Genomic DNA, 15,118 nt, shown 5'->3' on the forward strand with positions numbered 1-15,118 from the left:
CTTTGATATCAAGAGGACAAAGCACTTGTTTCTTTTGGCACAGAAAGATGTCCATCGGCACGCTGTGGTGGCTGTGAATTGACGTAGTGATGGAGCGATGCTCTGAAGGCTTAAACGGAAAGCTTCTTCCTTCCGCCCCCCCTTGGCACAGCTCGATGTTGGGCACATTGTGAAGCCTGGGTGTTCTGATTTCTCGGACAGTTGATACCCAAATCCCGGAGTTACTATGTCAACTCTTGACTTTTATTTGTGTATGCCATTGTTTTGACTGTAATCTTTTCAGATGATGAAGCTGTAGGGGCGGGAGGGAGCAAAATAATTATTCTAGCATTGTGGACCAAACATGCTGCCAGGAGTGGTGGTGGTGGGGTCAGCCCACCCGGCCTTACTTTCAATTATCAGGGGTGATAAAATGGTGTGAAAAGCAGCAGCTCTGCGATACGGCTACGCTACCCCCACTCCCTTCTCTTGTGCTGTACCAAAGTTCCCCCAAGCTTTGGTTGGTGCTTTTTGCTGGTGACAGTAGGACTCCAGGGCGAGTAGTCGGGACTCTCCTGCAGTAACTGGGTCAATTAAGGGTTGGTTTAAGTGCCTCCTGGTTTTTAAAATTGCTCCCCTGAGCTGCTGGCTCTGCTGCCTGCTAAAGCAAATGTTCGGGTGCCATCAGCGTCGCACTTGGGCGTGGGCACTGACCCTGCGGAGGAGAGCTGAGACTCGCGTGTATTGTGTACCCTGCCGCCAGTGATCGTTTTCCCCTAGCAGATCTATTTTGAATCATTTCCCTAAATTTTAGAGGAACTTTAGGCTCTTTGTGCTATGATTTGTGAAGCTGTAGGGGCCCTCAGGCATTTGCTGCTGGCAGAGGAAAACCGCTTGTCGAATTTGTTGTAAATACTTTCTGTTTGGACAACAACGCCTGTGTGTGTGTGTGTGTGTGTGTGTGTGTGTGCACGCGTGCGTGCTTTGACGACCCCCTGCGACGCCCCAGCTCCGCGAGGGAAGCTTTGAAGCGGCTCTGGGAAAACCTCTGCGGAAGAAACCGCTGCTAGTGACTTGCGGAAAAGGGACTCCACAATCAGTGAGATTGTAAAGTAGGTATGTTTATTCAGCGCTGGGCAGCATGGGAGGTCGTGGGCATGAAGATTGATGACTCTTCCTCGTCACCGCTAGTTGACCTCTTGTCTTTGCACAGACTCAGTTGCTCCTTGGCTCTTGTCCATCTGCAAGACCAGTTTCTCCCAGTTTCTTAAGACAGGCTCACTCTCTTATTAGGAGACTGACCTTGGTAAGGGGCCCAAGGCTTCTTGCTTTAGTTAATTGGCACAATGCACCATAGTTAGCAAAGACACTAAGTAGCATCCTAGTTTAACGCTGTCAGCGCTCTATCTCTACTTGATAAGATTCTCCTAACTCCCTCTCTCACTGGAGCCCACGCAGCCCTCCGTCCTGCCGAAGGACTTCACGGGGACTTCTGCCGGCTCCGGGTGCCCGCACACAGACAGAAATGGCTTTGAGAGAAAACAATCAGGAGGAGGAGAGCTCAGAGACTGCGGCCGGCTTCGGCCACCTTCCCCTCGCTTTCCCTCTCCGTGTTCAAACCGAGCACTGTTCTGCCGTCAACCTTCGCTGCCTCTGCCCGCGGCGCTGGGCTTTCGCGTGTGCCATTGCTCCTCTACATATTTTATCCTTCCTTTTGTAAGGAATGGTCCAGCAATTCGTGTCACTAAGGGATTTGAAGGGTTACCATCGAGGCCCGGGTCTAGGTGATAAGAGAACAAAGGGGTTTTTAGGGAAAAGTGCTGACTACTGCAGGGGATGTTGCTAGAGTTTCTGAAATCCGGCGCAGAGGCTCCCAAACGAGGAGGAAGGGGGAGCTGAAGGACAATTGAAGGACAAAAGCCTGAGAGGAAGACAACCAGCATTCAGCCCGAGCAAGCCCCGAGAGACCACCAGAGACTGGTACGCAGGCGCCCCTGGGAGGGGTTTCGGATTCCGGAAACCAATTCTAATAACCCTGCCTCTTCTCGAAGTAGTAATGAATATGTATTAGCCTGGGAGCATCAAAACCAGCCGCCTTACGTAACAGGCGTGCGTCCTGGGGGAGCAGAGACTCCCGGCGCACCCAGCGCTGCTTGCTTGCCTCTATTCGTTTAATAAATTGTAAACTTTGATTGTAATCCTATTTGGGACTCAGCCATTTATAAAACTTTTTATATTCGTATTTTATTTAAGGCTGTCTTGCCCCCCTCCCCCCCCCAGCCTCGCTGCTCGCCAATAAAGCTAGCGCAGGGACCCCTGCCTGCAACCATAGAGACGCGGTCCTCCCGGCATGCTAGAGCGGCCCCCCACGCTCCTCCAGCATCCCAGCGTCCCTTGCGCGCTCCCGCCCGGCCTCAGGGGCTTCCGGAGGCGGCCCAGCAGGGGCGGCGGGAGCAGCGAGGCGGCGGCAGCCATGGCGTACCGCGGGCAGGACCAGAAGGTGCAGAAGGTGATGGTGCAGCCCATCGTAGCCTTCCTGCGGCCGGGGAGCGACGGGGGAGCAGGTGGGGGGCGGCCCCGGCCTCAGGGGTCTCGGCCCGGGCCTTGAGGCCTTGTCCCGGGGCCTTGGGGCCTCGTTGCAGGGTTTGAGGCCTTGTCCTGAGGCCTTGTCCCGGGCCTGGAGCTCTTGTCCCCGTGCTGAGCCCTTCACGCAGCGCCCCAGAACCTCATCTTCCGCTACCTGCAGAGCGTGAGTAGCGCGGGGAGAGGACGGGGAGGGGATGGGGATGGGGATTTGGGGGGGGTGGGGGGAGCGGGGAGGGTCCGGGGATCTCCCTCGCTGAGTTTTCGGCTCCCACCCGTTGCTCGGGGCAGGTTTGTGGGGAATGGAGAGCTGTGCGGCGTGCTGGTGGGTACAAGGAGCTGCTGCGCAGCCCGGCGTTTCGCCCTCGTGTTAACGGGAGTGGGATCGTGCAGCCGGGCGTGCAGGAGTGTTCCCTTGTGACTGGAAACGTGTCCTTCAGCAAACGTGTAGTATTCACCCAGTCATATAAGACTCTAAAATGTCAGACTGTTAATTGAAACTGCCCCTGAGAGTTGCTCCTTGGAGTGTTTGGGAGCTCTAGCGGCTATGGTTAGCGGGTATTTCTGAACACACGAGAGAGAACAAAACTGCTCGCGGTGTTTGTGTTCCAATTTACTCTCCTCCTTCGTTCTGCAGAGCTCGAGGATCCAGGTGTGGCTGAGCAAGTGAACGTGCGGATAGAAGGCTGCATCATCGTGAGTGTCAGCACGACCCCACGTTACGTCGTTAGTTTGTTTTCCCTCATTCACAATCCTATTTTTTCTTGTCAAGAAAAACTAGCCCAAGGGAAAAAAGAAATCGTGCTTCTCTAACAATTAGTCTTCATTGTCCAGCCTGGCTCAGCAAAGCTGACGATGGTTCGTGTTGTTGCTGAACTAATTGCCACTGTTGCCGATTTCTAGGGCTTTGACGAGTACGTGAATTTGGCGCTGGACGACGCAGAGGAGATTCACTCCAAGACAAAATCAAGGAAACAGCTGGGTGTGTCGTGTGTCTGTGCAACCCGAGTGACGCGCGGTCTGAAACCTGCCCGGGTGAGCCTTCTAGGTAGCAGCACTGAGAGGTACCAACCGTGTGACGAGCCTTGCTGTTGAAGTTCAGTGAGCAATTCCTGGCTACATCTCTGTCCCTGATGATTTTTGAGCTGCTGATTTTGCTGAATGAAGGAGAATCTGTCCCTGCCTGAGATCAGTTCTGGTCTTTGAAACGTGTAATACCAGGCGGCCTGCACTCTGCGTGATGGGCAAAACCCTGCTCAACCACACGAAACACTTTCTGAAAACACGAGATTATTCTCAGGTTCTGGGCTCTCTCTAATCCCCTCTTTCCCTTCTCTGTGCTGCAGGCCGGATCGTGTTAAAAGGGGACAGCATCACTCTTCTACAGAGCGTTTCTAAGTAGAATTTGCCATCCTTAGAACAAAGGTGGCTGCCGTGCTGCGGAGTGACTGAGTGCCAGGGGAACGCGGCCCGCTGGTAGATAGGAAGTTATTTGTAACTGGGGTTGCATGCTGAGGTCAAAAGTCCTTCCTTTGTGGGAGCGAGTTGTTTGTAGCTTGAAACAATACGTGATGTATTTCACAAATAGCCATTTTTCACATTAACTGTAAATGTAAACCACAAATCTGCTTGTTTTCAGTCTCTTCCTTCTGTGAATGGAGAAGGAGGAGAAATATAGAAGCGTGGGCTTTTCTTTTTGCTGTGGATCTGATAAGTTTCGATAACGCTATGTGCTTTCTTGACCATTACATCTGCATTATGTGGCCAGGGTGGACTCGTTCAGGGCACGGAAGCCCCACACAGTCCTTGAGCTAGCAGGGTGCTAAGGAGGGTGTTGGAGATTTTGCATGCAATTGCAGCCCTTTGTTGCTGCAGTGACAGGTTCCTCAGATTCTTTCTAAACAGGGTTTAACTTGTTGAGAATCTTTTTGGGAGTGCTTATTGTGGATCAGTCAGTAAAAGTATCTTAGTGGGCCCGTGAGGGATTCAGGGCTGTGGTGCAGTAACCCAGTGTTTACAAGTGTTACTGCTACGCATGCTTGTCCAATAACGTCTCCAGATCAGAGAGTGAGAGCGGGCAACTGGTTCAGATTAAATCTGTCACTTCTTGCTGCTTTGGACAGAGCCTGTAGATTAAACCCTTGTGCTGTTCAATAAGCTGGGGTATCAGATGTGTCGGTTGGGTTTTTATCATTTGATTTATTTTTTTTATCCGTTTGGAGATCTGTCTTTTCTATTTAAGTTTCCCCAAGAGAGCTGAGTTCCTTGATGCATCGACCAAAGAGAAGTTCCCCGGCTGACTTGGGACAGCCAGTCCCCTCGTTTTTCTGATCACAAAAAAAAAAAAAAAGAAAAAGAAAAAAATCGAAGAAGAAAAATTTTGACTGTAACTGTAACTCAGAAACTAAGATTACCTAAATGGAGAGAAATGAATTTTGATGCACAGGCTGTGCTAGAAATCTGTTAATCAGCATTCAGTTTTTCAAAACTTCAATTTGTGTATCATCATCATGAAAATTAATAAATTCAAGGTGGGAGATCCTTTCCTGAAAGGGAAGGACAGAAATACGAGTCTTGCTGTGGGGCCTACCCAGCGCAGTTCTGCCATTCCGAGAAGTAATACGTCAGGAGTGTCACAGCAGACGTTCCCAGGAAGAAACCTTTGAGGGGCAGCATGACACACTTGATTGGCGAAAGCAGCTTCAGCTGGACAGCCTGCTGCCGGGATGGGTAATTCTAAGTTGTGTTCAAGTTGCTGAGTTCCTTTCAGCATGTAGTAAAGATGTAACGTGCCAATGTCGTTTGGGAACAGGAGGCATTACGTGTCACCAGCAGTGGGCACGTAGGGAACAAAACAGTATCTTACGAGGTCCTCCACATCTGCCTTTCATTTTGTCCTTGGTTTGCCAGCTGGAGCTTTCAGGAGGTGAGGAAGGAGGCTGTCCCAGTGAATAGTTCAGGTGTTGCAGGGTATTTGTGATGCAGTGCTTGTAAAATTTACCTGCCCGCATCTCCTGTTACAGGCAGCCCCCCGCGGGCCCTGTGAGACGGGGAGCTGCTGCCTGGGGTTAGGCCCAAGGTGCCCTGTCAGGCCCAGGGCCGCCCTTCCCCTTGCCCTGCCCTTCCCTCCCGCTCCGCAGCCCTTGCTCAGGCCTTTTGGGCTGTCTGGCCGTCCATCTGGCCCTGTGTCCCTCCGTCCCTGCCGTCTTCCGAGGGAAGCAAAGAGTCCCTGGGCTGCCTTCAGGGGGGAGGTTCTGCTCAGGAAATTAAAGCTTCCCCCTTAACCCGCCTTGCGAGTTATTTTGAGTTCCAACCTTCTGCCTTCCTTTCGTAGCAGTGCCTCTGAGGGGTGCGCTGTAAGGTAGCCGTCATCTGGCGCGCTGCTCCTGCGTTTCCCAAAGGAACTGCCTTCGGGATCTGACTAACTCTGGATGCACGCGGTTGTCACCTTAATTTCTCCGTTAGTTTGCTGAAAACAACCCTCTTGGGTGACCTTTGTGTTTGTTTCTTCAAACTTGGATCGAGGAGGTCTCTGTTTCCTTATGCTGATGTTCACAATGAAAGTGCAGAAGGGATGCTTACTGTTGCCCGGGTCAGTCCTGTTGCCAGGATGGGAATGTTTAGCCTACCGGCCCTCTGGTGTTGTTAGGCTGCACTCGGAGTGTGAGCTCTGGGCCTTATTTGGAAAAGACTGCGTTATTTGAGTGTACAAACCCGAGATATTCTGCGGATAGGTGATTCTCAAACCACGTCAGAACCACCGCTGTGGCGTGTGCTGGAGTCGGACGCGCGTTTGACTGATCAGGCGGAGCAGGTGAATTGAATTTGTTGCTGGATGGCGAGGTGTTCTGGGGGAAGAGCTAGTCTAAGGAAAACTTCCTCTTACTGCCCCTTCCCATCTCAAATGGCCACTGTCTGGGGAAATTGCTTCTTTATGACATTAACTACAACGTTACAGTGAGGATGAGGAATCATCATTACTCCCATAGTTATTTGCTGCCAGGCCGCAGCGTTGATTTCAGAGATTTAAAAAAAAAAAAAAGGAAAAAGAAAGGAAGTATGTATTCTTTCACATACTCTCTTTTCCCTGAGAGTAAATGTTGTAGCTTCAGCAGTACCCTTCCTCTGGAAACGATTCCCAGTGCCTGCTCAGACACTGGGGAGGAAAATGACAGAGAGAACAATGGAGGAGAGCCACCCGATACAAAGAAAGGAAAAAAGGGGTTATGGATGAAGGGAAAGCAACTACATAAAAAATTGGTGCTATCTAAAAATTGGTTAAGGGTTTGGGACCTGCAGGTGCTGCCTACACGTGCGTGTGTTGCAGTCGTGCCTGTTGCCACTGCGCAAAATGGAGAGAGCTTCTTTGTCGAATGCAGCATGTTAAAGCATGCGCCATTGCCTGGAAGAAAAGCACGGCCTTCCCTCGTGTGGGACTTCTTCCCCATTGATCTGTGGTTTACCTGAAGGTTTACCATAACCTGCATAAGTTTCAAAAGCAAGCAAACAACCAACCAAAAAACAACACCAACATTAAAGAGTGGCAAGGCAGATGCTCATCTGGGGACTCTGACTCATCGGTGACATCACCAAGCAAAGCACTGTGAGCGCTTCGGGTCGGGGCTGCTGCGGCGAGCCTCGCAGCTGGGAGGGAGAGCGGGTACGGTTCGCCTCTGGCGGGTCTGTGTCAGCCCTCTGCCCTGGTGGCTTCGTTAGCAGTGAGAGTTTGACTGCTGTGTTCCCAGCTTTCGCTTCTGCACCGACCGTGTGGCAGAGCCCGCAAGCTGCTTCCTCAGCTGGAAGAGGAAGAGGAGTGACCTCAACTGTGCCGAGGTAAAGCAGAACTGTTGAAAAGATTTGTCAAAGATGCGGGTTGTACCAGCGCAGCCGCTGCAGCTGCAGCAGGTCCTGGAGCATTGGAGAAGATAGAGAGGGGTTTCTTCGTGAAAAGAACGCTGTGAAAGTGTTTTCACGCGGGAAATTAGGAGAAGCGCCTCTGTTATTTGGATATCCTCTATTGACCTGGCACACGGGCATTACAGCATACCTGGCACACTCTTTGTATTGTTTGTTAAAGAAAAAAAAAAAAAAAAAAGTGTTTTAGGGCAGGCCAAAAACCTGCCTTGGCACTTCCACATCGCAGCAGTGCTTGCAGGCCGTGCATCCTGGATGCCAGGCCAGGATCTAAATCCGATGGTGCTGTTGGTAACGTGAAGTTCAGGAAGCACTTCTGGGTTTTTCTGCTCTTCCATGTGAATTTTTGCCCTGTGAAGGTGGTGTACTGAGCTCTTTTCTTACCAACAAATAGGTTTAAAAGCAGTTACAGCAAGGATGAGCTGTGCTAGCAGGGGGCTGTTCTGTGCTTCGACCATGGGAAGATGAATGGTTTACCTATGCACCGTTAAATATAGTTTGACACCTAGCACACAACACTTGCAGCCTGTGGGGTGCTTTAACAAGCAGGTAAATCAGCGGAGACTGTTTTGCAGCCAGGCTGATGCTGGGTGATTGAAAAGCAGGGTCACAACAAGGAGTTTATGCTGTTCTTTCTTGCTTGTCATCCGACTGTCTGCTTACACTGTTCTAAAAAAAAAAAAAAACCACCAAAACGGGGTAAGCATCTTTAATACCTTTATTATAAATGGAAGGCACAAAACAGGCCAGCAACAGAGACTGTCCAAGAGAAAGACTTTGTGCTTTATAAACAAACAAGAAATTACCCTTAGGTAGGTGTGATAATCCTTCCCTAATGCATTTTTTGGAGTGCAAAAATATTTTGTTCCCTTCTTGCTCTTCTCTCCAGGACAAAGGCAGAATAGCCAACTGGAAAGTTAGACCAGGGAGGTCAGTTTGTTCCATACTGAGAAAGACAAGCCTGTAAAACAAACTAGACAGGTTTTCTTTGGACTAGTTATCTTCCTTCAGCAAAGGCAAAGTTTATGACACTTGTTGGCATGTATTTCCAGACCCCCAGCTACCGTGACTGTAGTGCATCTGTAATTCTTTTGTACAAAAAGAGTTCAAAATCTCGTAACGCAAAAACTTTACTAGCACCCTGGAGAAAAAAGAAATCTAAAACTCTTGCCAACTTCTATTACAGACCTGCTGAGTGCACCAGAGTTACTCATTTTTATTCAGGCTTTCAGGGGCTAGTTCAGTTGGTTTCTGTTCAGCACTTGGATCGCCATATTGGCAGATGTCAGTTAAAAAAAAAAAAAAAAGCTTTGGAGATCTTTTTTAAAATGAGACTGCTTTTTATGGCATTTAGGGCTGTGAGGTATCCTTGGTTTTTGCTTTCTTCCCATTCCTTAGACCAGATCCATTCATATCCTGAACAGCGTTCTGGGTCTGTTCAGGAAAATGGAAGGCAACAAGCAAAATGATGAGCTCCTTGGGCATTCAAAAGAGCTCAATCTGGAAAAGATTTCAAGTCCAACTTCCATGTTAAGGAGCACCAGTAATTTTTAGAAGTAGATGCAGAGGAATCTGCATGGCACTAAGCGTGTTTCTGAAGGTGCTAAAGGTCGGAAGTGACGATTCCTCTCAATACTAAAGAAGAGAAGGAAACCTTGCACTTAACTACTGTTTTTATTCCCTTTGTCAAGCAGTCAAAACCAACAACTAATACGAGAACCCAACTTTTCCCCTCTTTACTTTAGATTTGGGAAAATTCCCTGCCAAAATAATACTTCCTGGAAAATTCACTAGTGTTTGTGTGAGTAAAAGGTTCCAACCTTTTATTATTAATTTGTAAGAACTATTTCATCCGCTTTTGTCCAGAAGAGTCAGAAATAATTTGCACAGAAATGTGCAGCATTTTAATGAAAGGATTCAGAATCACTCTAATTTGAACTTTATCTGGTCTGGTTGCAGGTTTTATGACATTTAGTGTCTTAAAAAAAAAATCAAAATATCTGACTTCACATCAGAAAAAAAAACCTGCTTGTGGCTAAATAAAATCTGTTGCAGCTCTGGTCATTGAAAAATCATTGGCTGTTAAATTGGACCTTAGTCATCTTTTCTAACCTTTCATGATCTTGCAGCAATGGATGATGATGGATATATGGATTAGGGAACAGCACGTGATGGCAAACCTGTGGTATTTGCTACAGCGCAGAAAGAAAACAAATTGCTTCCAAAAAATCAAACTAATTCAAAATTCTTGGTATCATGCAGCCATGCCACTGGCAAAGTGAGCATTGCCCTGCCTCTCAAAGCTTGCTGTATCCTTGATCTGCTGTCTTCCTGCTGTTAATTGATTGCAACTCTACGTGTCTGATCAGGGCTACGAGTTGTTCTCCATATGGATACCATACAACATATACTGTGCACGCTTGTGTGTATAGATATGTTTATCCTGTATGCATGTACATATGTATGCATATTTGTGTGCTGGCCCCCAGATCACTCATGGTATAAAGCATTGGCCTCGAAGGCATACTCATCAAAATATTTGGTAGATCCTCCATTTTTTTCTAGTTCCCTCAAAATGAGAGAGTTTTTACGCGCTCTCTGTGTCAAAAAGGCAAAACTTCTGATTTCCACTGTCGCTCTCGCTAACTTTCTATCACTCACTCCTCGTGTGTGTGTCTAAACACATATGTGTGTATGCGTATGCACATTTGTGTATTTCTATGCACTGGTGTGTTTTTTGCTGTACAGGTAATAAAGACGGGGAAAGGTTTTAGTGTTTTCTTAATAGGTGAAGAAATCTTGAAGACCAGAGATTGGAACATACTGAATTTTGAATAAAAAAAAAAAAAAAAAAGTCAAATTGTCTGGCTGTGGAAGATGGATCCTCATTTTTGCAGCCACTTTGAATCACGAGTTCATCTCTAAATGCACTGTTTTTTTTTTGTTTTTGTTTTGTTTTGTGGGGGTTTTTTTTTGGTTTTTATTTTTTGAAGAGCTAACTAACCCTGGCTGTCTCCAGTCTGAGAGAGTGTTCAGATGGACTTGCTTCCTCCATTAGTTATAAGCTGTTTAAAAGCACATCCTACGTTTGAATTGTGGATGAGAGGTTCCCTTGGCAAAGTGGAGAGGCAAATTCTTCCTACCCCTTTATCATTAATTCACGGATTCAGTGTTGGTTCGGCCTCCAGGAGAAGTTAACTGGAAGTCTTTGAAGATCAATAACTTTGCTGAGGTTGTCCAGGTAGGTGAACTCGAAGACCCACAGTGACTGGAACATGCTATTTAATGCGTCATACTGCGTTCTGTAGAAGTTACTCGTAGCCATAGTTGATCATTGCCTTGCATGTATGATCAGGTGGTTTTTGAAGAAGTGACTCCATTTTCAGGCTTCCAGGTGTGCTCCAAGGCATATTATTGAGGACGTGGAAGAGAACACTTGCTGACAAAGCTCCTGGCAGCTTTACAGAACTTTAGTTTAATATTGTGTTAGTTCCCGTAACAGCTGATTTCAAGGCATTGCTCTCCTCAAGAGACTAATTTGATGAACAGAAGAAAGCTGGAAAAATGCTTGTTACTCATTATTTTTCACTTGTTGGTACTTTGTTTAGGGTTACTTTTAAAAAGAAGATTTCACTGATCACAAGCCAGTGGAAGACTTTCAGCCCAAGCAAGGGTGAAGACAGCTCTCTCCAAGAGCAGAGGAAGTCCCTGTGGAGAGAACCCGAGCTTGTTATCAGAACTTGTCGGCATGTCTAAACAAGGAGACGATTGCTACTTCTATTTCTATTCTACCTGTACCAAGGTATGGCTGGGTTTCTTTTGCTTTGCTTTGCTTTGTTTTTGTTTTTTTTTTTTTTCATTTTTTTCAGGAAGGGGTAGAGTAGGAGGAGGAGGCACACTGGTCTTTGGTTAACGTGATAACCAGATAGATTCTGAATTCAATCGTAGCAACCTGAGGCAGTAGCATGGACGTTTTTGAGGCTGTACTATATTTTCCTTGTTGGTTTCCTTTTGGTTACAGGGAGACAACTGTTCCTTCCGCCACTGCGAAGCTGCTCTGGGGAACGAGACAGTCTGCACGCTGTGGCAGGAGGGTCGTTGTTTCAGGAATGTCTGCCGATTCAGACACATGGAAATTGACGTGAGTGCCTAAAGATGTGTTCTCAAAATAAATCAACAAAAGCATTTTTCAGTGCTGTAGGTGTGCTGATTGTGCTTTTGCAGGATAGAGTCATTTGCTTTGGAATTACACTGGTTTCTGTTAGCAGGGGAGGGGGTGGGAGGAAGGAGAGGGAAATAAAATCAATGCCTTAGGTATGTCTTAGCAAGATTTTCTTTTATTAGACGCCGACAGTATTGTCTCAACAGATGCAGAATAACCGCTAACTAGACTGCTAAAACCTGCTGGAGCAGGGGGGTAATAAACAGGCTGTACTAGCCTCCTGAGAGCAGGCTTGATAATGATCTATCAGGTCTCTTGTGTCCCGGAGTCCTTCAGATAATGCTGTTCTAGCTGCCTGGGCTAGGAAGCAGTGGGGAAAGTTAAAGGTGCAGAAGAACGAAGTCTCCAAGAAGTAGTTCTGGATAGAGTTAACGTAGGCAATTTAAGATGTTCTTTTTCCCTCTGAATAATCCTAGTATAATCCTAGGTGTATTAGTTTAACCCACCCTAAACTGATGTCTGAGAGTGCCTGTCTTCTCAAACTGAATGATGACAGGGCTAAACGTGCATAGCGGTTACAGCTTCTGCAAACTTTGTGAATATGCCCGGAAATACTATACTTCCGTGATAAACTGACCTTTGGAATGATGTTTCAGCACTGTATTGTGACAGCCCTATCGCTGTCGTGACCTGGAACTGTGCATCTCTTTGCAAACCTTAGGTGCATGTTATCACGAGCTTGTCTTTCTTTCTGTCTTCAGAAAAAGCGCGGTGAGATTCCCTGCTACTGGGAGAAGCAGCCAGTAGGCTGTCAGAAAGCCAACTGTGCTTTTCATCACGCAAAGGGACGTTACATCGATGGAGTCTTCTTACCACCAAGCAAGAGTGAGTTTAGGTCCTTTTTCTTTAAGTATTGAAGAATTAATTTTGCATATTACTTAGTGGGTGCCAATAGTGTAGGAGACATCAGGTAACCGTCCATTTGTGAGTGCAGGAAAAGGTCTGCAGTCCTAGGTGGTCAGCTAAACCGAGTGTACTGCTGCTGTACTGCTGGTATTTGTTTTCTGCTTTCATGCTCAGCTTCTCTCTGCTTTGTGTGATATTTGCCTTGCAGTTTGCTTTCTGTTGTTTCGTCCTCTGCTGGGTGGTAGGGAGATGTGTTGTTGTTTGAAGGCAAGTCATTGTTCACGGTGTAAACAGTGGCGGGATGGGCAAAAGGAGATGCTGAATTCATTGTCTGTGCAGGTTATCTGCCTTAGCTACCATCTTCGTGCATTGTGGTCAAAGTTTTAAACTGCCATATTACTGATGATCCTCCTCTTCCTCTAGCTACACTGCCAAGTCCGCCTGAGTCCGCGGACGATGATTTGAAAGTGGCTCAGATGTCACTGCAGCAAAACAAACTTTCTGTCCAGTCCAATCCCTCTCCATAGCTAAGGCGGGTGATGAAAGTGGAAAACTCGGAAAATGTCCCAAGCCCTACACACCCTCCAGTTGTAATCAATGCTGCAGATGATGATGAAGATGATGATGGTGAGCATGGTTTGGTTCTTGGAAGGAATTTGTGCTGTAAATGATTGTGTAAGTCTTTGGTTCTTGGAAGGAATTTGTGCTGTAAATCAATGTATAAATCACAGATGACCTGAGGTCTGACTAGCGATAGGGCAGGCAGTCTGGTCAGGTCACTGGTGGCTTTGTCTGGCAGTCAGTGGACAGAACCTGAAATGTTGGAGGAAAGCTTAGAACCACTCTTGGCTTTAGTTGGTCTGTTGTGTAAAGCTCTATGTGAAACTAGGAAGGAAATTCCTTTTTTTTTGTCTGAAGAGTAATATGTTGTGTAGTAGTTAAAGCTGCAGAGAGAATCTAGAGTCCTAGATGTTTTGTCCTAGGGTAGTCTACTTACGAGTTCATCAGGTCAGTGTAGCTGTATTAAAAAAAAAAAAAAAAAAAAAAAGCTTTTTTATAGGAACCATGGACTGAAGTGTCATTGCATGAGCTACATAATCACGAACAATCTGGCCTATGCATAACTGAATAGATTTTTCCCCTTCAGACCAGCTTTCTGCGGAAGGAGAAGAAACTAAAACTCCCGTCCAGCAACCAGCTGAGGAAGGCCAAAATGGATTACGGATGATTTCCACTCGGAAAGCCAGTGCTACTACTGCTAAACAAGGTATTCCAGCACCTGTAGTAGGATAAATCGGAAGGAGAACTTGACAATTAACTCAAAAGCAATGTGGCGTAAAAACACAACAGAATGTAGGGGTGCTGAATGGACTCGGTTATTTCCATGATCTCATTTCTCCCTGATACCATCATGTGCCCATTGGGTCAGAAAGTTGAACTCCTTTTCTTTCCTTTTGGAGAACAAAACAGGGTCACAGCATGGAGTTTAAATGGCTGCACGTGCAGCCTGGCAACCACTGTTGAAAGCCATATCTAACGATAGAGGGATCTAATATCACGTAAATGGATTAAAATTAAAACTACAGTTTTTACCCTGAAGGGTGAAAGGAGGGGCAAAATGCCATTGATTCTATGGTTGTTTCACTTGTGAGGAGTGTTGACAGGGTTTATTCTAAATACTTCTGAAAGTTCCTGAGCACTAAGAAGCCTGAGGATCTGTGGTCCTCAGTGAGTGCCTCTAAGCCTTAGTCTCATTAACTGTTTTCTGTTTTCAGAGGACGGTCTGAATTTTGGAATAAAAACACTTGAAGAAATCAAATTGCAGAAAATGAAGGAAAAAACTAAGAGACACGGTGGTGAGTTAATATTCCCTACTTTCTTACCCTCTTCACCTTCATCCTGTGTGATGATTTTTCTTTCAAAAAAAAATTCTTCCAGTAATACCGGGTAGCTGGCTATGCTTTGGTGAATCCAACTATTTGCCAAAGAAGTGAAATTTGATTGGCTTCAGAATGGCAGGTGATGGTGGCTGGGAGCTGCTTGAGGGATAGACTTCCATGTTTAGCTGGGGGCATCGAGCAACCTGATTCTCAGCCAGCTGGTATTCTAGATGGGAATTCCAAGGGCAACCAGAGGCAAATTAGTCACCTCTCTTATTTGCATGCTCTGGTCACTGTATGTTTGACAGTAATGAATAATTACAGTTTTTTGTTCTTCGTGATAGTTTTTTCTGTTTGGTAAACTTCCTTATGTTTTGCTTGCTCTGAGCAGAAGGTCCTTCAAGATCTTCTCTTCCTCCCGTCGATTCTATGATTTTTCCTGCTCCGGAAAAGGAAAATGTCCGGACAGTGGTGAGAACTGTGACACTGTCTACAGAGGAAGGTAATAATTCATGCTTTTGTTTTGATTTCATTACTCCTAAACTGGAAGGTTAAGCAAGAAGGAAGGCAATTCACCCCTGTTAGCCTCCTGGTGCTGCCGCCTTCTGTTCAAAACATGCTTTTATGCTGAAAGTCCCTGGTTGTACTGGAAAGCTTTGGTGCTCAGGTTAAGTGCAGTAGCAGGAGAAAGAAA

General features: G+C 46.6%; 2 protein-coding genes across 2 annotated transcripts; both read left to right on the forward strand.

Annotated features, from left to right (window-relative positions):
- Positions 1 to 300: 300 nt before the first annotated feature.
- Positions 301 to 7,060, forward strand: LOC310891675 (uncharacterized protein). The gene is given in 5 exon segments (XM_083853919.1): positions 301 to 2,506; positions 2,702 to 2,728; positions 3,200 to 3,218; positions 3,221 to 3,258; positions 3,466 to 7,060. Coding segments are annotated over 5 exon segments (453 nt in total). The 5' UTR covers positions 301 to 2,329; the 3' UTR covers positions 3,658 to 7,060.
- Positions 7,061 to 7,203: 143 nt separating this feature from the next.
- On the forward strand, positions 7,204 to 13,897 carry LOC310891677 (zinc finger CCCH domain-containing protein 11A-like). The gene is made up of 5 exons (XM_083853921.1): positions 7,204 to 10,717; positions 11,085 to 11,278; positions 11,498 to 11,617; positions 12,400 to 12,523; positions 12,968 to 13,897. The coding sequence occupies exons 2-5, from the start codon at positions 11,225 to 11,227 to the stop codon at positions 13,069 to 13,071; spliced, it is 402 nt and encodes a 133-aa protein (XP_083710047.1). The 5' UTR covers positions 7,204 to 10,717; positions 11,085 to 11,224; the 3' UTR covers positions 13,072 to 13,897.
- Positions 13,898 to 15,118: the final 1,221 nt, after the last annotated feature.

Source organism: Anser anser, assembly GCF_964211835.1.
Source record: "Anser anser genome assembly, contig: HAP1_SCAFFOLD_68, whole genome shotgun sequence".
Taxonomy (NCBI): domain Eukaryota; kingdom Metazoa; phylum Chordata; class Aves; order Anseriformes; family Anatidae; genus Anser; species Anser anser.